The following is a 15,773-nucleotide window of genomic DNA, read 5'->3' as shown; positions in this document are numbered from 1 at the left end:
TCCTGAGTAAACATCAATATCATTTAACGCCACACATTAACATCATTATTTATTATTGAATAGTATACTATTAATTTTTTAATACTTTTTTTTTTATTACAGATTTAAAATTCCTTCTCTGGGAGATGTGAAATTATTTGTGAAATCTTATTGTACATACTATCCGTATGTACTGTATAATTTCTTGTGCATTAAATGATTCATTTAATTAAAAAAAACTTTGAGTAATCAGCTGATTTTTATTCCTTATATTGTACTAATACAGTAGCTAATAGTGTTTTTTATATAATTTTGAATGTTTTTTTGCGGACAAATAAAAACATTTTTATTAATTTTTATGAAGCTGTTTTTTTTAAAGTCTGTGTCATAATATTTATACATAATAATGTTATATTGATCCGCAAAAACATTATTACGTATGTAAACTGTGACTTAAGAAAACTAGTTTTATTAAAAACTTCTAGTAAAGAATACTAAGTTCCCCTGCAGTAAATGGTAGGCACTGGTATTTTTTGAATTTACAATTATTGACTCAATATCTGCAGCGTTGCCTCAGTGTAATATATTAATATACATAAAGTTTCATATAAATGTTTATTTAAAGTTATATTCCTCAATACCAATTAATAGATAAAATATTGACCTGTTGATCATAATATAAAAGTTTCCGTTTTTAAAATTATTGATTGTGATAAATACATTGTTATCACGCAGTAAACACGTAATTGTAATCTTTCGGTAAAAAAAATATGTCTTCATTCACACCGTACTGTAAAGACTTATTTTTTGATATATTTATATCTTCCGTAAAGACGGAAAGATTTCAGTTGGATATATACTCTATTTAGTATCTATATCTTTAAATTTATTACTGCTGCATTACTGAAAAACAGCATTGTGCTGTATGCGGGCAAGTCCGCTCTTTGTAGCGATCTTTGGGGAAGGCATATGACGATTTGATTCACGCCACATCACAATATTATACTGAGTGGTTATATACCATCTATGATGGTAACCAATGATTTTTGTTATTTTATATAATCTATATATGTTTACGTTGCCACTGTGATAAATAATTTTTTTTTCTTTCTTTCAGTAATAAAAACTTTATCAATAATAAAAGGACTAATACATAGCTACTTCCGCTATGTATTAGTGATGAACACTAATCGGTGTAACATTACTTCTGAGGATGCCCCGTGCAGTGGTGAAACACGTGTTGAGTGATTTAAAGGTGGTAGTTGTGTAATTCGCATTGTTTGCTGCATGCGCATTTATCAGCGGGCTGGCAGGCGGTGCACTTTATTGCACGACTACTGCTACATAGCGGAAGTAGCTAAATATTAGTCCTTTTCTTACTTAGGACGGACTACCGCAAAGTAACACCTGAATCTATTAGAATTTTATGAATGTTTTATTTACGTTATATTCTCGTTCATAGACATCTTAAGTTTTTGTCGAAAGATACGCATAAAATACTATAACTGTTAAGTGAGTTTTATAATAGATTTATTAAATTCATTCATTCGTGGTCGTATTTACTGTTTACGAGTTTATTATTGTTATATGAACAATTTTTAATAATTTAGACTAGTAGAAAGATTTTTATCATATCAACCGATAGCCCTTTATTGAAAGGCAAATTGCTTTGCCCGCCAACAGTTTCTCTCCACGACCTTGACTGTCACCAGTCCAGCTAAAGATGGACCTACTCACGCCGCGTCTAGCTAAACGTCACCACTCAAGAATCTTTTCACCTAAAGGGCTGTCGGTTGCACGAACGATTTGCCTCGCCTATTGCCACTTCGATGAGCATGAGCATTTCTTCAAGCTACGTCGGTAACTTTACTTTCTGCGTGAATATAATGTGGGTAAATGCTGTATGCTGAATCTATGCTGAGTGATAGAAAACATGGAGGATGTAAGAGGGTAGAAGAGATAAATTGTGAAGGATGAAAGAAAGAGAGTGAAAATAGGAAAGTATATATCCCTGTTCCAAAAATAAGATGGCCGAAATAGTATTTAAAAAAATTTACTTTCTGACTTTGGGTTAATTCGAGCCTTCTCTTGAGGCTCATATAAAATAAATAAATTTAATAGAAGACTTTTTAGTACACTATATATTTTTTATCAGAACATTATTACATTTAATTAAACCAAATTAAAGAAGAGTCATAGAGAAATTAATTTAATTAAAAAAATAAATATGCATGAAAATTCGTTTCAAAATTATCGTTTCCATATTTAAAAACCTATTAAGGTATTATCGGTCAACGTTGTTTAAAGTTAGTTTCTGCGTGACTGTGTTTCGGATAACACATGTTACCTGCACTTTTAAATTTTTCGTAAATTATAATACAACAGATATCTACGGAAATAAGTGTCGTATTCTAACTATGTTTAGGTTACCTACATTAGTGAATAACGCCCGTCGGCAAGACTGCAGAAGTTTAGTAATTATTTTTAAAAATAAGAAACACGTGTGGACTAGTGAAAAAGTAATAAAATCTCCATTTAAAGATGTAGAGATCCCAAACTTAACAGTAACGGAGTACATCTGGAGGAATTTGGATAAATGGGCGACGAAGACGGCTACGGTAAAATTATAATGAATAAATAAAAATTGTTTAATCAATATATTTGTTCCGATTTTTAATTTTTTTTTGATTACAATCAAAATTTTATCTAAACATCATTTCGTATTTTTTTAATCATATCTAAATGTTTTTTAATTTAAGATTACAATAACTAAAAATAACACGTACTTTAAAAATATATGATTATAATGCTATGATTTTATTTGTACGTACATTACATACAAACTATTTCCCCGACTTAAATTTTTAAAAATAATAACAATTGTTTCAAAACTGGTAGGTGCTTTATAACTTTTTGTTAAAAATCGCCATTAAATTACAAATAAAATCTAATAACAATGAAAGTTTCAAAAAACTGGTTTAGATTTTGATATTATCTTGAACAAAGATTATTTAAGACTGTTGAAAAAAATGCGTAATTTCAGTACAGTGTAATAGTGTAGCCATTCTTCATTAACATATCAGCCATAGGACTTCGTCTGCTAGACAAAGGCCTCCCATATAGATATTGGAAACCCGTATCCAGTGTCTTTCGGCAACTTTAAACAGGTCGTTTGTCCACATTGTTGGCTTTCAATATCAGAGGAATGTTAGTAGAAACGATGACGAATTTAACCATTCGCCATCATCATTATTTTAATCACAGGAAGTCCACAGTTGGACATAGGTTTCCTCTTTATATTTCCAAAAGTACCGGTTCTAAGCGCCCTGCATCCAGTGTTTTACGGAAACTTTAAGCAGGTCGTCTGTCCATATTGTAGGCTTTCAATAGCAGTGCAATGTTAGTAGCAATTATGACGAATGTAGCCATATGTCAGCATCATTATATCAACCACAGGCAGTCCACTGCTGGGCATAGGTCTCCCCCAAAGATTTCTAAAAGACCGGTCTCAGCGCCCTGCATCTAGTGTCTTCCAGTGACCTTAATCAGTTCGTTTGACTGCCTTGTGACCTGATGATATGCGAGTCATTTGTACTGCGCACTATGTTGCTCCATTTCAATTTGCCAATCTGCTTGGCTAAGTTGATTACTTTCGTAGGTCTACGGATGTATTTATATTTTATATATTTCTGATTCGAATATGTCGAGCTATCTCGAGTATAGAGCTCTTATTGGCCCGTCGAACGACTGACACATTACCAAAGATCATTATGTATTTATATTAGAGGGACTGGAAAGTAATGTCGCTTTCTTAAGTTAAATTCACACAACTACATATTTGACAAGGTTTTGTTTCTAATTAACGATATATTCACTTTAATCATCAACAACCTTTTGTCATCTAGTATACGTCTTCCGAGTGTGTAATTAGCTACCAAATGACAATCAAATATCGACATGCGCGGAAACGACTTTACTTTCCGATCCCCCTAATAAATAAGTCAAAAAACATGTGTGAAAACATACAAAACATCACGTGTTAAACTATTTTTAAACTACGATCCGGAAATAAGTTAACTGGTTTTGACTGCAAATCAAATGGACACATATTTGAATAGTGCTCTAATGTTAATGTCAACAATGGCCTTGATACCTGTTCGTGTTTGAGTTTTTAAATTCGATTTTCCAATACATAATCAGTATTTATAACTATAATTTTTGTAGTGTTTCAAAGTCTTGCGCATTAATATGTTAGATGATATTGTAACTGGCATGGTAAATAATAAAGTTCGCTTATTATAAAGGGTTAAAATGATGACAGACGAGTACATCAACACTGTTTATGTTGAACAGTGAGATAGTATGTAGCAGAGATCCAATAAGCTTTTTGATGATATATGACATTTATATATATAGTTTTTGATGCCAGTTTTGACAGCACTAATATAATTTTTCTTATTTTCTTTCTTTTCTGATAACATTCTAGAAAACATTATAATCAAAATAGAGATTCGAACGCTTTTGAACTTTTTCTGAACTTTTTTATTTACCGAATACCGCCGACGTTGGCGTCCGTTCTTTTCTTTTTGTAATAAAAGATAATATATTCCTTCTTTTTATTGCCTACTTTTCTGCATGCCCGTGTTTACTAAGCTTCGACAATACAAGTGACAGCTATTTCTTTTTCGTTACAAGTATTTGTTTATCCTAAATATGTACGTTATAACAATCAGGTGTTCTTAAAACATTTATGAAGGAGAGGAAATAGTCTCTACGAATTGTAGTATTAAGAATGATTTTTTAGGAATAATTTACGAAAAATAATTCAAATTAGAAGTTAAATAATATTTGTAATCCAAAAAGGTAATTGTTACTGAGATATTAAAGTTTGATAATAGAATGAACGGATATAATTTTATTTATAAATAATAAGGTTACGTAACCCTAATTGTCAAAACCGGATAATTCGACAAAAAAAATTACTTAAACATAGGAGTTTATCTTATACAAATGATATCGGAAAAAAAAAATTAAAATAACATTCTTAGTTCAATATACATACAACATAGTTTTTTTCTGTAATTTTTTCGTCAAAACAATTATAATCATTGACGTTCAAATTATATTTGAACTTATAATCATGACTCATCGAAATACAGACAGCGTATTAAATTTATCGAAATTATGACCCAATGGAAAATTATATGATGTAATTAAATTATAAACATAAATTAAAGTCCTCATCGGATTATAAGTTTACGTACATGCAAAATGTTTCTTCTTTGATTTATGGTCTGTGGATGAATTGTATCGAGACAAAATCTTTGTCCACCAGTAATATCATCTTAATACGATTACTGTAAAGAAATTAGTTTTAGAATATTTTAAGACATATATTTAACAAGCTTACAGTTGCTCAGCGAGCGATGGAAAGGGCTATGCTATTTTTTTACGCGATTTGAAGTATTTTAATGGGAATAAAAGAGATGTTGATTGTATGGTATTATTTAATTTAACAGATATAGGATAATGCACGGACATTATTATTTAAGGTTTCGCGTACAGCGAATATTTATTTCAACTGCCGCCTATCATAGTATAGATTGTGTTACTTGTAAAATTGTTTTCTCAACACATACTTTTATCTTCATTGCTGTATTTTTGACGGCATCGTGAGAGATATCAATTTGCATTTTATCATTAATAACTTAAAAAAAATTAACTGTTCGTTTTTTACAGGTTTCTTAAACAAATATTATTACTGCGCAAGAATTATTAACGTTTTAAAAGGCTGTTATTTTTTTCTGCAAATTGTAATTAAATGACAGGTCTCTTAGGTAATATATTATAAAACTTAAAAACTCTTTTTTGATTGGTTTCGAGGTAAAGATGAGAAAATGCACATTTTGGTCCAAACAAATTTTTGTATTCTGATAAAAATATTTTAGGATGTTATGTGTTAGTGAAATATTATATTAATTTTATTTAAAGGTATGTGGCGTAACAGATAGACAGTATACGTACGAACAAATATACAAACAGTCACAAATTTTGGGAGCGAATTTAAGAAAAAAGTTTAGAATTGAAAACGACGACGCTGTGGCTGTGATGTTGCCTAATTTACCCGAGTATCCAACAATCATGTTGGCAATACTCAATGCGGGAGGGTTGGTTTCAACTATTAACCCAATTTATACACCCTGTAAGTTAAATAATTATATTTATAAAACATACAAAAATAGAATGTTCACGCAAAACTTATGAATTTAAATTATTGACTGGATTACTTACCAAATTTTTTAATTATTTATTCTTAACATCATCAAATTTTGTTCTTAACGGGTTAAATTTATGTCAGTATTTTTATTTAATATTAACAAAGATTTCCACTGCTTTACTAAGGTTACCCTAGATTCCCAAAATAATCTGAAGAGTTTGGAAGCGATCTGTATCTAACGTCTTCTGACGATAAACAGGGTCATCTGACCTTAAGGGTTGAGGTTTTATGCTGCCCTTGCCGGTCCGTTTGCTATCAATAAGCCTTATTTAAAAATAGTGTTCAGGATTTCCAGGAATTATTTCTGCATCTTTTCTTATTTAATTTTAGTTGAAATTTCAAGACAGCTTACGACATCCAACGCAAAGTTAATTTTCGCCTTCCCTGACATTGTTCCTGTAGTGAGAGAAGCATTAAAACTATCCAAAAAAGATATACCGCAGGTTGTAATAAACTTGAATGACAGTTTACCAGAAGGAACAATATCTTTTAATGAATTGGTTGAAGATAACCACGTCGACATAAGCATATTAAAACAAGTTAATCGAAGTGTCGAGGATGTTGCGTTTTTACTTTATTCTAGTGGGACTACTGGATTACCTAAAGGCGTTGAACTAACAAACAAAAATCTTGTTGTCAACTTCGAACAACAGACAACAGAGTGTAGACCATACCAGTTTACAACAGGTAAGCTAATATTTAAATACTATTTTTTTATCTGTGCCGATAAATAAAAATTACGAATAAGTTTGCGATTAATACGCTAATGGTCTCTGTAAATGAAGTTATCTATATATCGAAATTATTCAGTGTAACAAAGGCAGTGTGGAATAAATTAAATAGATATATTTTTAGAACAATTTTTTAATGTAACATTTAAGGTTGAATTGAGTAATTAAAACACCATACCAGACTATAAAATAAATTAAATTTGTTAATAAATAAATGTACATTTAGACAGAAGTTTTACAATAGACCCCTACTAAAGTATTAATACTATCTGCGGTACGCAAGCCGAGCTTCACTGAGGATCGAGTGCAACATGTACGGTACTGCCTTTCGGAATGACCGTTAAAAAACCATTAGATGTCCAAATATTCATATATTTGGACATCTAATATCAATATTTTGGCCTAAAAATGGCATACCTACAAAATTATTTCATAAAATTTTATACCAAAGTCATAATAAAGTTACAATTTAAATAGCTCGAGTATATTTCATGTGAAATCGTAACGTTGAATCTTAAAAAGGCAAAAAAAAAAACGAAAACATGTCATTCTTTCAGTCTGTGTTTTTTACATGGGAAATATATTAATTATAAAACAAATACGTGTTATTCTTTATCGCGAACCATGCTAAAGAGCAAATTTTAAGCATATTGAGTTTCGGTTTTTTTCTAAAGGCGTTGGGTCTTAACCTTTTTATCAGTAACTATGGTTGAAGGCTCTCACGGAAGCCTATTTTGTCGGATAAGAAAAATTATTGGTTTCTGAAGTTTTATATTAACTTTTATTTATGGTTTCGGAGGAGAATCTTTTGGACATTCAAGAGATACTTTGTCGTTGGGGGAAGACAGGGCTATGTGGGATTGATTCTGGCTTAAACTTTGGTGGTCGCCTACTACTTTTTTGCCGCTGGCCTCTGGTTATACGTTGTTCACACCTTGAAACTCGCATGGTGCTGAAGCTAGTCGGATTTCATGCACCACCCCCTCCGTTCCTCCGCGACTACGAGTGACAAATATGATTCTAAATATTATGCTAATTTTCAGAATCAAATCAAGATTGCTCTCTAGTATCATTGCCAATCTTTCATTCATATGGTTTAAACGTATCAACACTTCAAAAAATGTCCGCGGGGCTGAAACTTGTGACAGTTCCGCGATTTCGGCCCGACATTATGATCGACGTACTATCAAAGTATAGTATCAATTTTATTCAAGTTGCTCCACCAACAGGTAAGTTCTTCTACTATATATCATTCGAATTTAATTCACATTAGCTTATAATATTTTTTTCAGAATCATTGAAAATAAACATTCGAAAATGATATAAATAATTAAAGCGGTAATATTTAAAAGTGGATAAATAAATACAGCGTCTTTTTAATAAATTTGCAATGACACGAATTAACAGATACGTTGTGTCAAGATGAAAAGGTCATTCTCTTAATTTATATACATACGTTGATATCTGACGTCTGTATCTTGAAATCAATTTTAACAATATTTAAACATTATCTATTGGAGATGAACCTATACAAGGACTTCGTCTTAATAATTTTTTCACCATATATCTCGTATATTCATTTACAAGCGTGTTGCGTCTTTTAAAAAATAGAAAATGTTTTTTTTTTATTGCTTGTTATTTCAATGACTATAACCCTGTTAATTTTCTTTAAATATTAAGTTGTCAATTGTTTTATTGTGTTGGATTCCAAAGATGATGATATTTGATGTCAAAGAAATAGCTTAACTAACGTTATTTCGTTGACTTAAAAAAATATCCAACACAAAACAGTTAGGTAGAATTTTCTCATTTTTGACTAAAAGCGTAATGTCTAAGATGCCACTCTTCTTAGTTATAAATAGACGAGAATGTGCAATGTATAACATAGTTTTAAAAATAAATATATAAGATAATGCCTAGGAAATACAAAAAGTAGATTTATCTAATATGTTATGTTATTAATAATTGTTTGCCTGTAGCTCTTTGTAAGTTAAGTATAGAAAACGCGTACTTAACAGATAAACAAAAACCTAAAACTTTGCGTCCATAATTTCATAATTTCTTCGCCAACATGGCGGATACACACACCTACATCAACACTTTAGTGATCTTAACCCTTAAATGCATGACTCTTATTTATACTTAAAAAAAATATATGTCTTACAGATAAGTACACCACAATGCATAGAAAAAAAGAAACTAAGTATATTTTTCACACTTATTTGTAAAAAAACCTTATGTTGCAAATATACAACACTAGGAATTTAATGTACATTATTGTATTCAAAGTGGTGTGTTGCAGTTTTTTATTATGCGTTTAAGGGTTAAAAGTAAAAACGAATGCTTACTAAAAATTCCAGCTGCAAGAAAAACTTTATATTATAATTTAAATTTATCAATAGAAACTAAAAGCTTGTGAATTAATATTGTTTGTGTTATAAATATTTACGATAAAAAATTTCTTAGAAATTTTTATGGAATTAAAATACGCACTTCTTTACTCAACGTATCTCGAAGAACGTAGTAAAAAGCTCTTAAAAGATTTACGTCGATAATCGCATTACTAAAATTTTTGATAGGATTTGTCACCTAGACGACCGGATTAAGTTTACGATATCGAATACGGGTTTGAATATTTAGAAAAAAAAATTCTGATCGTAGAAATTTTCGTTACTTTTTTATTACTAGGTCTATTCTAGGCTTGCTATTAAAGGTGATTTATTCAAGCGCTCGGATTAATGCCACTAAGGTTTTTGTATTTAGAAACTGTGTTATTTATTTATATATTTTTATAACGAGCGTATATTAGTTATTGTCATAACAATTATCGTGATCAAGTGTAGTATTCACACTGATATTTTATTCTCTGTGTATTTCGTTCAATATATCTCGAGAAGATCATTATTGTTATTGTATCTTGTAACTAAAAGATATGTAAAAAGTTAAGTGCTTTGTTACACTTGATTTTGTGTACTTATTTTTCACTTTGGTTCAAGTTTTTGTTTTTTTCTAATTTGTGGCTAAAAATGACGTCTCCATAAAGGTATCAAAATCATAAATCATTCCTATATGATTATTTTGAATTAAGAAATAGACATTTTACTACGCATCATAATCATCGTTTAACGTAGCAGTAATCATCCGTACGTTCATTCCTGGATAGCCTTACCCAATTCCCAATACCAGATGGAACAGGCGACCAGCTTCCATTGCCTTCTGTCGACCTCAACTAGATCATCAGACACCTTGAGGAATATATGCAGATGGTTCAGAAATCTTTGTTTTCAGATGGTCTTTATAATATTGTTTTCATTTCTATTTTAGTTTCATTTTTTGGATTACACCCAGAAGTGCTACCTAAACATTTTGAACGATTGAGAGGAATAATGTCTGGAGGTGCTCCATTACCCCAAGTGGATATAGATCGATTTTTAAGCAAAGCTAGCGTAAGATTTTATTGCAATTAATTATAATTAATGACGATATATATAAAGGTGATAAAGTCGGATAAATACAATCAACACACAACAGCACAAGTACTAATTGTTATTAAAAGTACTATAATGGCTAAAGACTATATGTATCACGTTGGTAGATTGCTAGTTTCATTCTCAGCTGGTCAAGAATGCTTACGGATGAATTATTGTAAGAAAACTAATATAAGATAGCACCAAAAATTTTAATGCAATTTTTTTGCAACAACTCTCACTGGGTTGATATAGTGCGTTATCACATATTTACACACAAGAGTATAAGAATTTGATAACATTTAAATCTCACATTCAAAACAAGCCACGCGAAACGCTGGGAGGCAATAACATATAATTATATCTTCATAACATGAATGTAACAATTTATTGGGTGAATTTGTGCATAAAAAACATTGTCTCATTTCAAAAGAATAATTTTAGAGCGAGGAACGAATAAATACTCTGTCTCTAAGTCAAGTCAATCTTCGTTACTAAAAGATATTACCTATCAACAATATAAGATTATATGATAGGTGTAAAATCTTTAAAAGGGTAAATGAATAGCTGTCAACTAATATACAACATCAATTAATATATGGTATGCCATGTTCAAAAGGTTGTTGTTAATTTTTTGGAGAAATAATAAAATGATGATTATAAAGTAAAAAAAAAACATTTTCCAAATTCGGATTACTACGCATTACAATAAATAATTGTTTACTATCTGTTCCTTTGTAATACCAGATTCTGTGACTTTGTAATACCAGAATTTATTGGTCACTGGCATTCCTATTATGACAACAAAAACTAAACTAATGTTAAATATTCTAGTGTGATCACTTTATACAGGGTAATTGTGAAAACTTGTTTACCAACGAGGCATACAAGTGGTTGCCTTTAATATAAATTCTATATCAATCACTCTGTAAACTGGATTATGTGTCGAATCTGAATTGATATCTGAGAAGCAATAAAATACCTTTGATAGACGTCAACCAATAGTATAATCTGTGATAGGATTTTAATGATCTTAATGTAACATTTTAGCCCGATGCTCACTTCGTCCAAGGCTATGGTTTGACAGAGACTGCTCCTGTATCGACTTTGAGCCCTCTTGGTTACAAAGATTATACGAAAGTTGGGTTTCCACTACCCAATATAGAATTAAGAGTGGTTGATAATCAACTGAATAATCTGGGACCTAATGAGGTAAGAATTATTAGTATGAGCGTTATAATTAGATCGTAATAAAAATAAAATTTTGTGTCAAAGTTTTTTCCATTAATAACTAAGCGATGCAGAAAGGTAGTAAGGATTTCTTATCGCTCTTTACTATATACTTTTAATTAGAATATATATATATATATATATATTAATTTTATATTGACAGATTGGAGAACTGTTAATAAAGGGACCAAATGTGATGAAAGGATATAAAGATAATCCTGAAGCGAATAAAGAAATATTTCTAGAAAATCGATGGATGAGGACTGGCGATTTGGCGAAAATAGATAAAGACGGCTCCGTAACGATTGTTGATAGACTCAAAGAACTGATAAAGGTAATGATTTTTTTGTGTGAAAGTGATTTCTTGCATATTTGCATTCACAATATTTGCTTATTGAAGGTAACGGATCACTAAACTAAACAAATGACGTGATCCCCTAAGGAACTATAGTTGCCGATGAAGTTTGAAGAATTGCTTTTCAGTGCAGTTCATGTGCATGGATTAGGAGTTAGTAGACAAGACTTGGATAGGCTCTTCACTAGGTGAAGCACCGATATAGTTAAGTAATATAGTTAAGTTCGTGGGAAGTCGCTGAGGTAATCGTGGTTGTCTTTAAGGGAGGTCTATGCCTTACAGAAGGCACTTATCGGCTGAAATGATAATGATGATAGTAGCAAATATAGAGGGCTCTTTCGGGAACCTATCTATTTACATGGGGATATAACATAATCGCTTTGAACAAAAGGTTGACGATCGCAGTGTGGTATTCTGGTGTGCAGATAACGTTTCTGCATATCCTCTGAAAACTTGTGTGTGAGCAATGGAAATTCTGTATAATTAATGCACAAAGTTTGGATTAAATAAGATTGTATCCTGGGAATTGAATCAGTTACCTACAATCGTAAATCTCAGTCCTCTGGGCTACCATTGCCCGATGTGATGGTAATGTTTCACATATTATCCATTTATATTAGTAGCATAAGTAACTCTGCAAACAAATATTTATGGGTTTGAATTTGCTAAACACAGTTTATAATATTTGATTTGATCTCTGAATATAAAATGATCGTGTTATTTCAGGTAAATGCTTTCCAAGTACCTCCGGCAGAGATCGAAAGCGTTTGTAAAGAACATCCCGCGGTATTCGATGCGGCGGTCGTTGCTATTCCAGACGTCGATACGGGAGAGAAACCAAAAGCATTCATAGTACTGAAAGACAACGTTAAAGCAACCGACAAGGATATTATAAACTTTGTTGCGGAACGCCTCGCTCCATACAAAAGGATAAAGGAAGTAGCTTTCATAGACTCAATACCGAAGAATCCATCGGGAAAGATTTTGAGACGAGTCATTAAAGAGAAATATTGTTAATGACTAACCAATTTATTGAGGAAATTATTTAATTAGAATGCACAATAAGAGGTAAATAAGACAGCAAAAAGAAAAAAGAAAGACGAAGAAGTGATTTTGTAGTTTTTGGTAGATTTTGGCTTATGAAACTTGTATAAACATAATGATACGAAACCGATACGAACTTTTGTGATATTTATAAAGCTTGCCTTAAAGGAGACCTGGTACTAGTAGATTATAAATACATATATAGGTAGCAATATGAAAAACAGATAAAAAATACACACACACACACGCATACGCACACGCTCTAGCACACGCACACGCACACACACACGCACATGCACACAAACACATGCACACACACACACACACCTATATATATATAACCAGGAAGACTTAAAACATGTAACCATTAGCCTCTGTTCTCGGTCAATAAGTGAACTTTCTTGTGGTAAATTGGTTCGAAATCGCTATTGTCACTTAGAGATACTACCTTGCATTCATTTAGAATTGAATTTTTATCAGTTACTATAAAGTTGATGTTCAGTTTTTGCGACGCTTCTTTGTATCATTTGATATATATACAAGATCCCGCCTACGATATTTTTTACTAATAACTTCATCAAATATGTTCCAATTTGATTCAAATTATACAGCACAAAAAATCGCACAAAAAAATCTGCACAAAAAAATCTGCACAAAAACAGTTTTGATTTTATATTGAAAATTTATTTATGCGAACGGTTTTTGTGCAACAGTGGACGTCTAAAGACTAGAATTACGGGGTGAATTTCAATTAGTTTCTTAAACATATATTAACAATGTAAACTGTTTCCAAAAAGCCTTCGTAGTTTGTCGTCTTATTAAAGAAGGTTATATATCGCATTAGGATATATGCATCCCTGTATATAGAAACAAAAGTGTTCTCTCTATTAAGCCAACAATTAAACTTTAAGAAAATATATATAATACGGTGTCTGGTATTATCTCGGAAGTTTTTTACTATATGTCTTTTTACTTATCTCTACAGAAAATGCCAGTAACATTTTAATTTAATGCATTTTATAAATCCTGTGATTAATATTTAATTTTTATTACAAATAATTGTTTTTAATAATTTATTCTCTTGAAAAAAAAAATTATTGCGTTGTAATACACGGTACATTTTTATAGTGCAATATTATTTTTTAAGAATAGATTCTTACATACAATAATGTTTAGACTTTATGGCCGTGGAAACGGTAACTATGTAACTAATAAATAATTCTTAAATAAATACTTTTTAATTATCGTCGTCTTTGAGCCCATAGTCGCTCTTTGCAAGGCATAGGTTTTACCCTAAATATATGTATGGAGGGATACACAATAATGCACAAAGTGTGATTTAAGTAAGATTGTTTTCCAGAAACAGAACCTGCGACTCAAGATCCTAAGTCTACTCCTTAGTTTTATATATAAGATAAAATAAGTTAATTTAAAAATTGAATTTAAATAGAAATCATATTTTATGTTCCTTCACAACAAATAGTAATGATGAGCGGGCAATTATATGTTTTTTTTTGTGTACATTAGACTACATTATTTTTAAAGGTTGAATTTTAAACAACTTTTTCTATAAAGTAAAGTTTTCTATTAAATCTAATAGACCAACTACAATACAGATACTACAATTATAACAATTTAATAAAAATTACTAACTACCTAAGTAATAGGTTTTAAAATAAAAAATAACTAAGATAAAAAAACACATAAAACATTAATGAGTAATAAATATACTAATGAGTATGTTTATTATAATGATATATAAATATAACATATTACATGTATTTAAATATTGAGCAGTAGTAACATAGCGGTAGAAGACGGTGACTTGCAATCGTGGGTCACGGATTCTATTACCGGCATTAATTATATAGGATTGCCACTGCTTACAAGTTCCCAGAGGATGGACAGCATCATCCTTTGCGTACCATAATACCACACTGCGATCGCCAAACCATCTGCCACGCATGGCGATCATAGTATATCCATTGATATCTGCGAGAGGAGGTCTAAGCTTTGTAAAGGGCGTCTATCTGCGCATCAAACTTGATGGAGGAAATTATAAAACTAGTCTGCAAACACAGTTAAAGGTGATCGTTGATCAGAGGTTTATTTTCTTAACTTAAATGAAATTACTTCTCTCCCTCTAGCTCTATAATAATTAAAATGCATTGTAAACTTAATACAATACTTGTTAAATAAATATATTTAAGTTGTATATTCGTATTCGTGTGTGTGATCGTATTTTGAACATATTACGTAATTTACTTGTTCTATTTCTAGCCATCAATACTTGGTTAACACTGCTGTGATGCCAGCGTGACATGTAACTGCGAAAGGTCGGATCCAAAGCAACCAAGACTACTGTTAGTTCGCCGATGAATAATTTAAACCTTGTTTCCAATTCAAATGAAATGTCAGTTACAATTAACACCGGTTATTAATGTAACACGGACACGCCCGTAAATGGATTCACCGCATTAGTTAAATTTGCGTCTCGTGTCAATCAAAGTGCGGGATTGTAGTCAATTTGTTAGTAATGAGTCGCCATCTTAGGATATTGTTATATACTACAATGTAACTACAGTATTTCACGTTATTACTCTGCTTTTAATTAGATTTAAACGCATCAAAGATTTTAGAAGGGCTTAGTTAAACAGCTCATTGTGAACACGGCTTTCTAAATTGCTACG

General features: G+C 31.1%; 1 protein-coding gene across 1 annotated transcript; it reads left to right on the top strand.

Annotated features, from left to right (window-relative positions):
- The first annotated feature begins 2,311 nt into the window (after positions 1–2,311).
- Positions 2,312–14,189, top strand: LOC137930030 (uncharacterized). Its single transcript, XM_068773175.1, has 8 exons — positions 2,312–2,597; positions 5,971–6,181; positions 6,587–6,943; positions 8,031–8,216; positions 10,312–10,433; positions 11,505–11,666; positions 11,848–12,018; positions 12,766–14,189. The coding sequence occupies exons 1-8, from the start codon at positions 2,397–2,399 to the stop codon at positions 13,054–13,056; spliced, it is 1,701 nt and encodes a 566-aa protein (XP_068629276.1). The 5' UTR covers positions 2,312–2,396; the 3' UTR covers positions 13,057–14,189.
- The last annotated feature ends 1,584 nt before the right edge of the window (positions 14,190–15,773 follow it).

This window comes from Battus philenor, unplaced genomic scaffold (assembly GCF_028537555.1).
Source record: "Battus philenor isolate CCGP_79_NKW_IND1 unplaced genomic scaffold, ilBatPhil1.0.hap1 SCAF_11, whole genome shotgun sequence".
Lineage (NCBI taxonomy): Eukaryota > Metazoa > Arthropoda > Insecta > Lepidoptera > Papilionidae > Battus > Battus philenor.
Note: the sequence above shows the minus strand (reverse complement) of the source record. Positions and strands in the feature narration are given on the sequence as shown.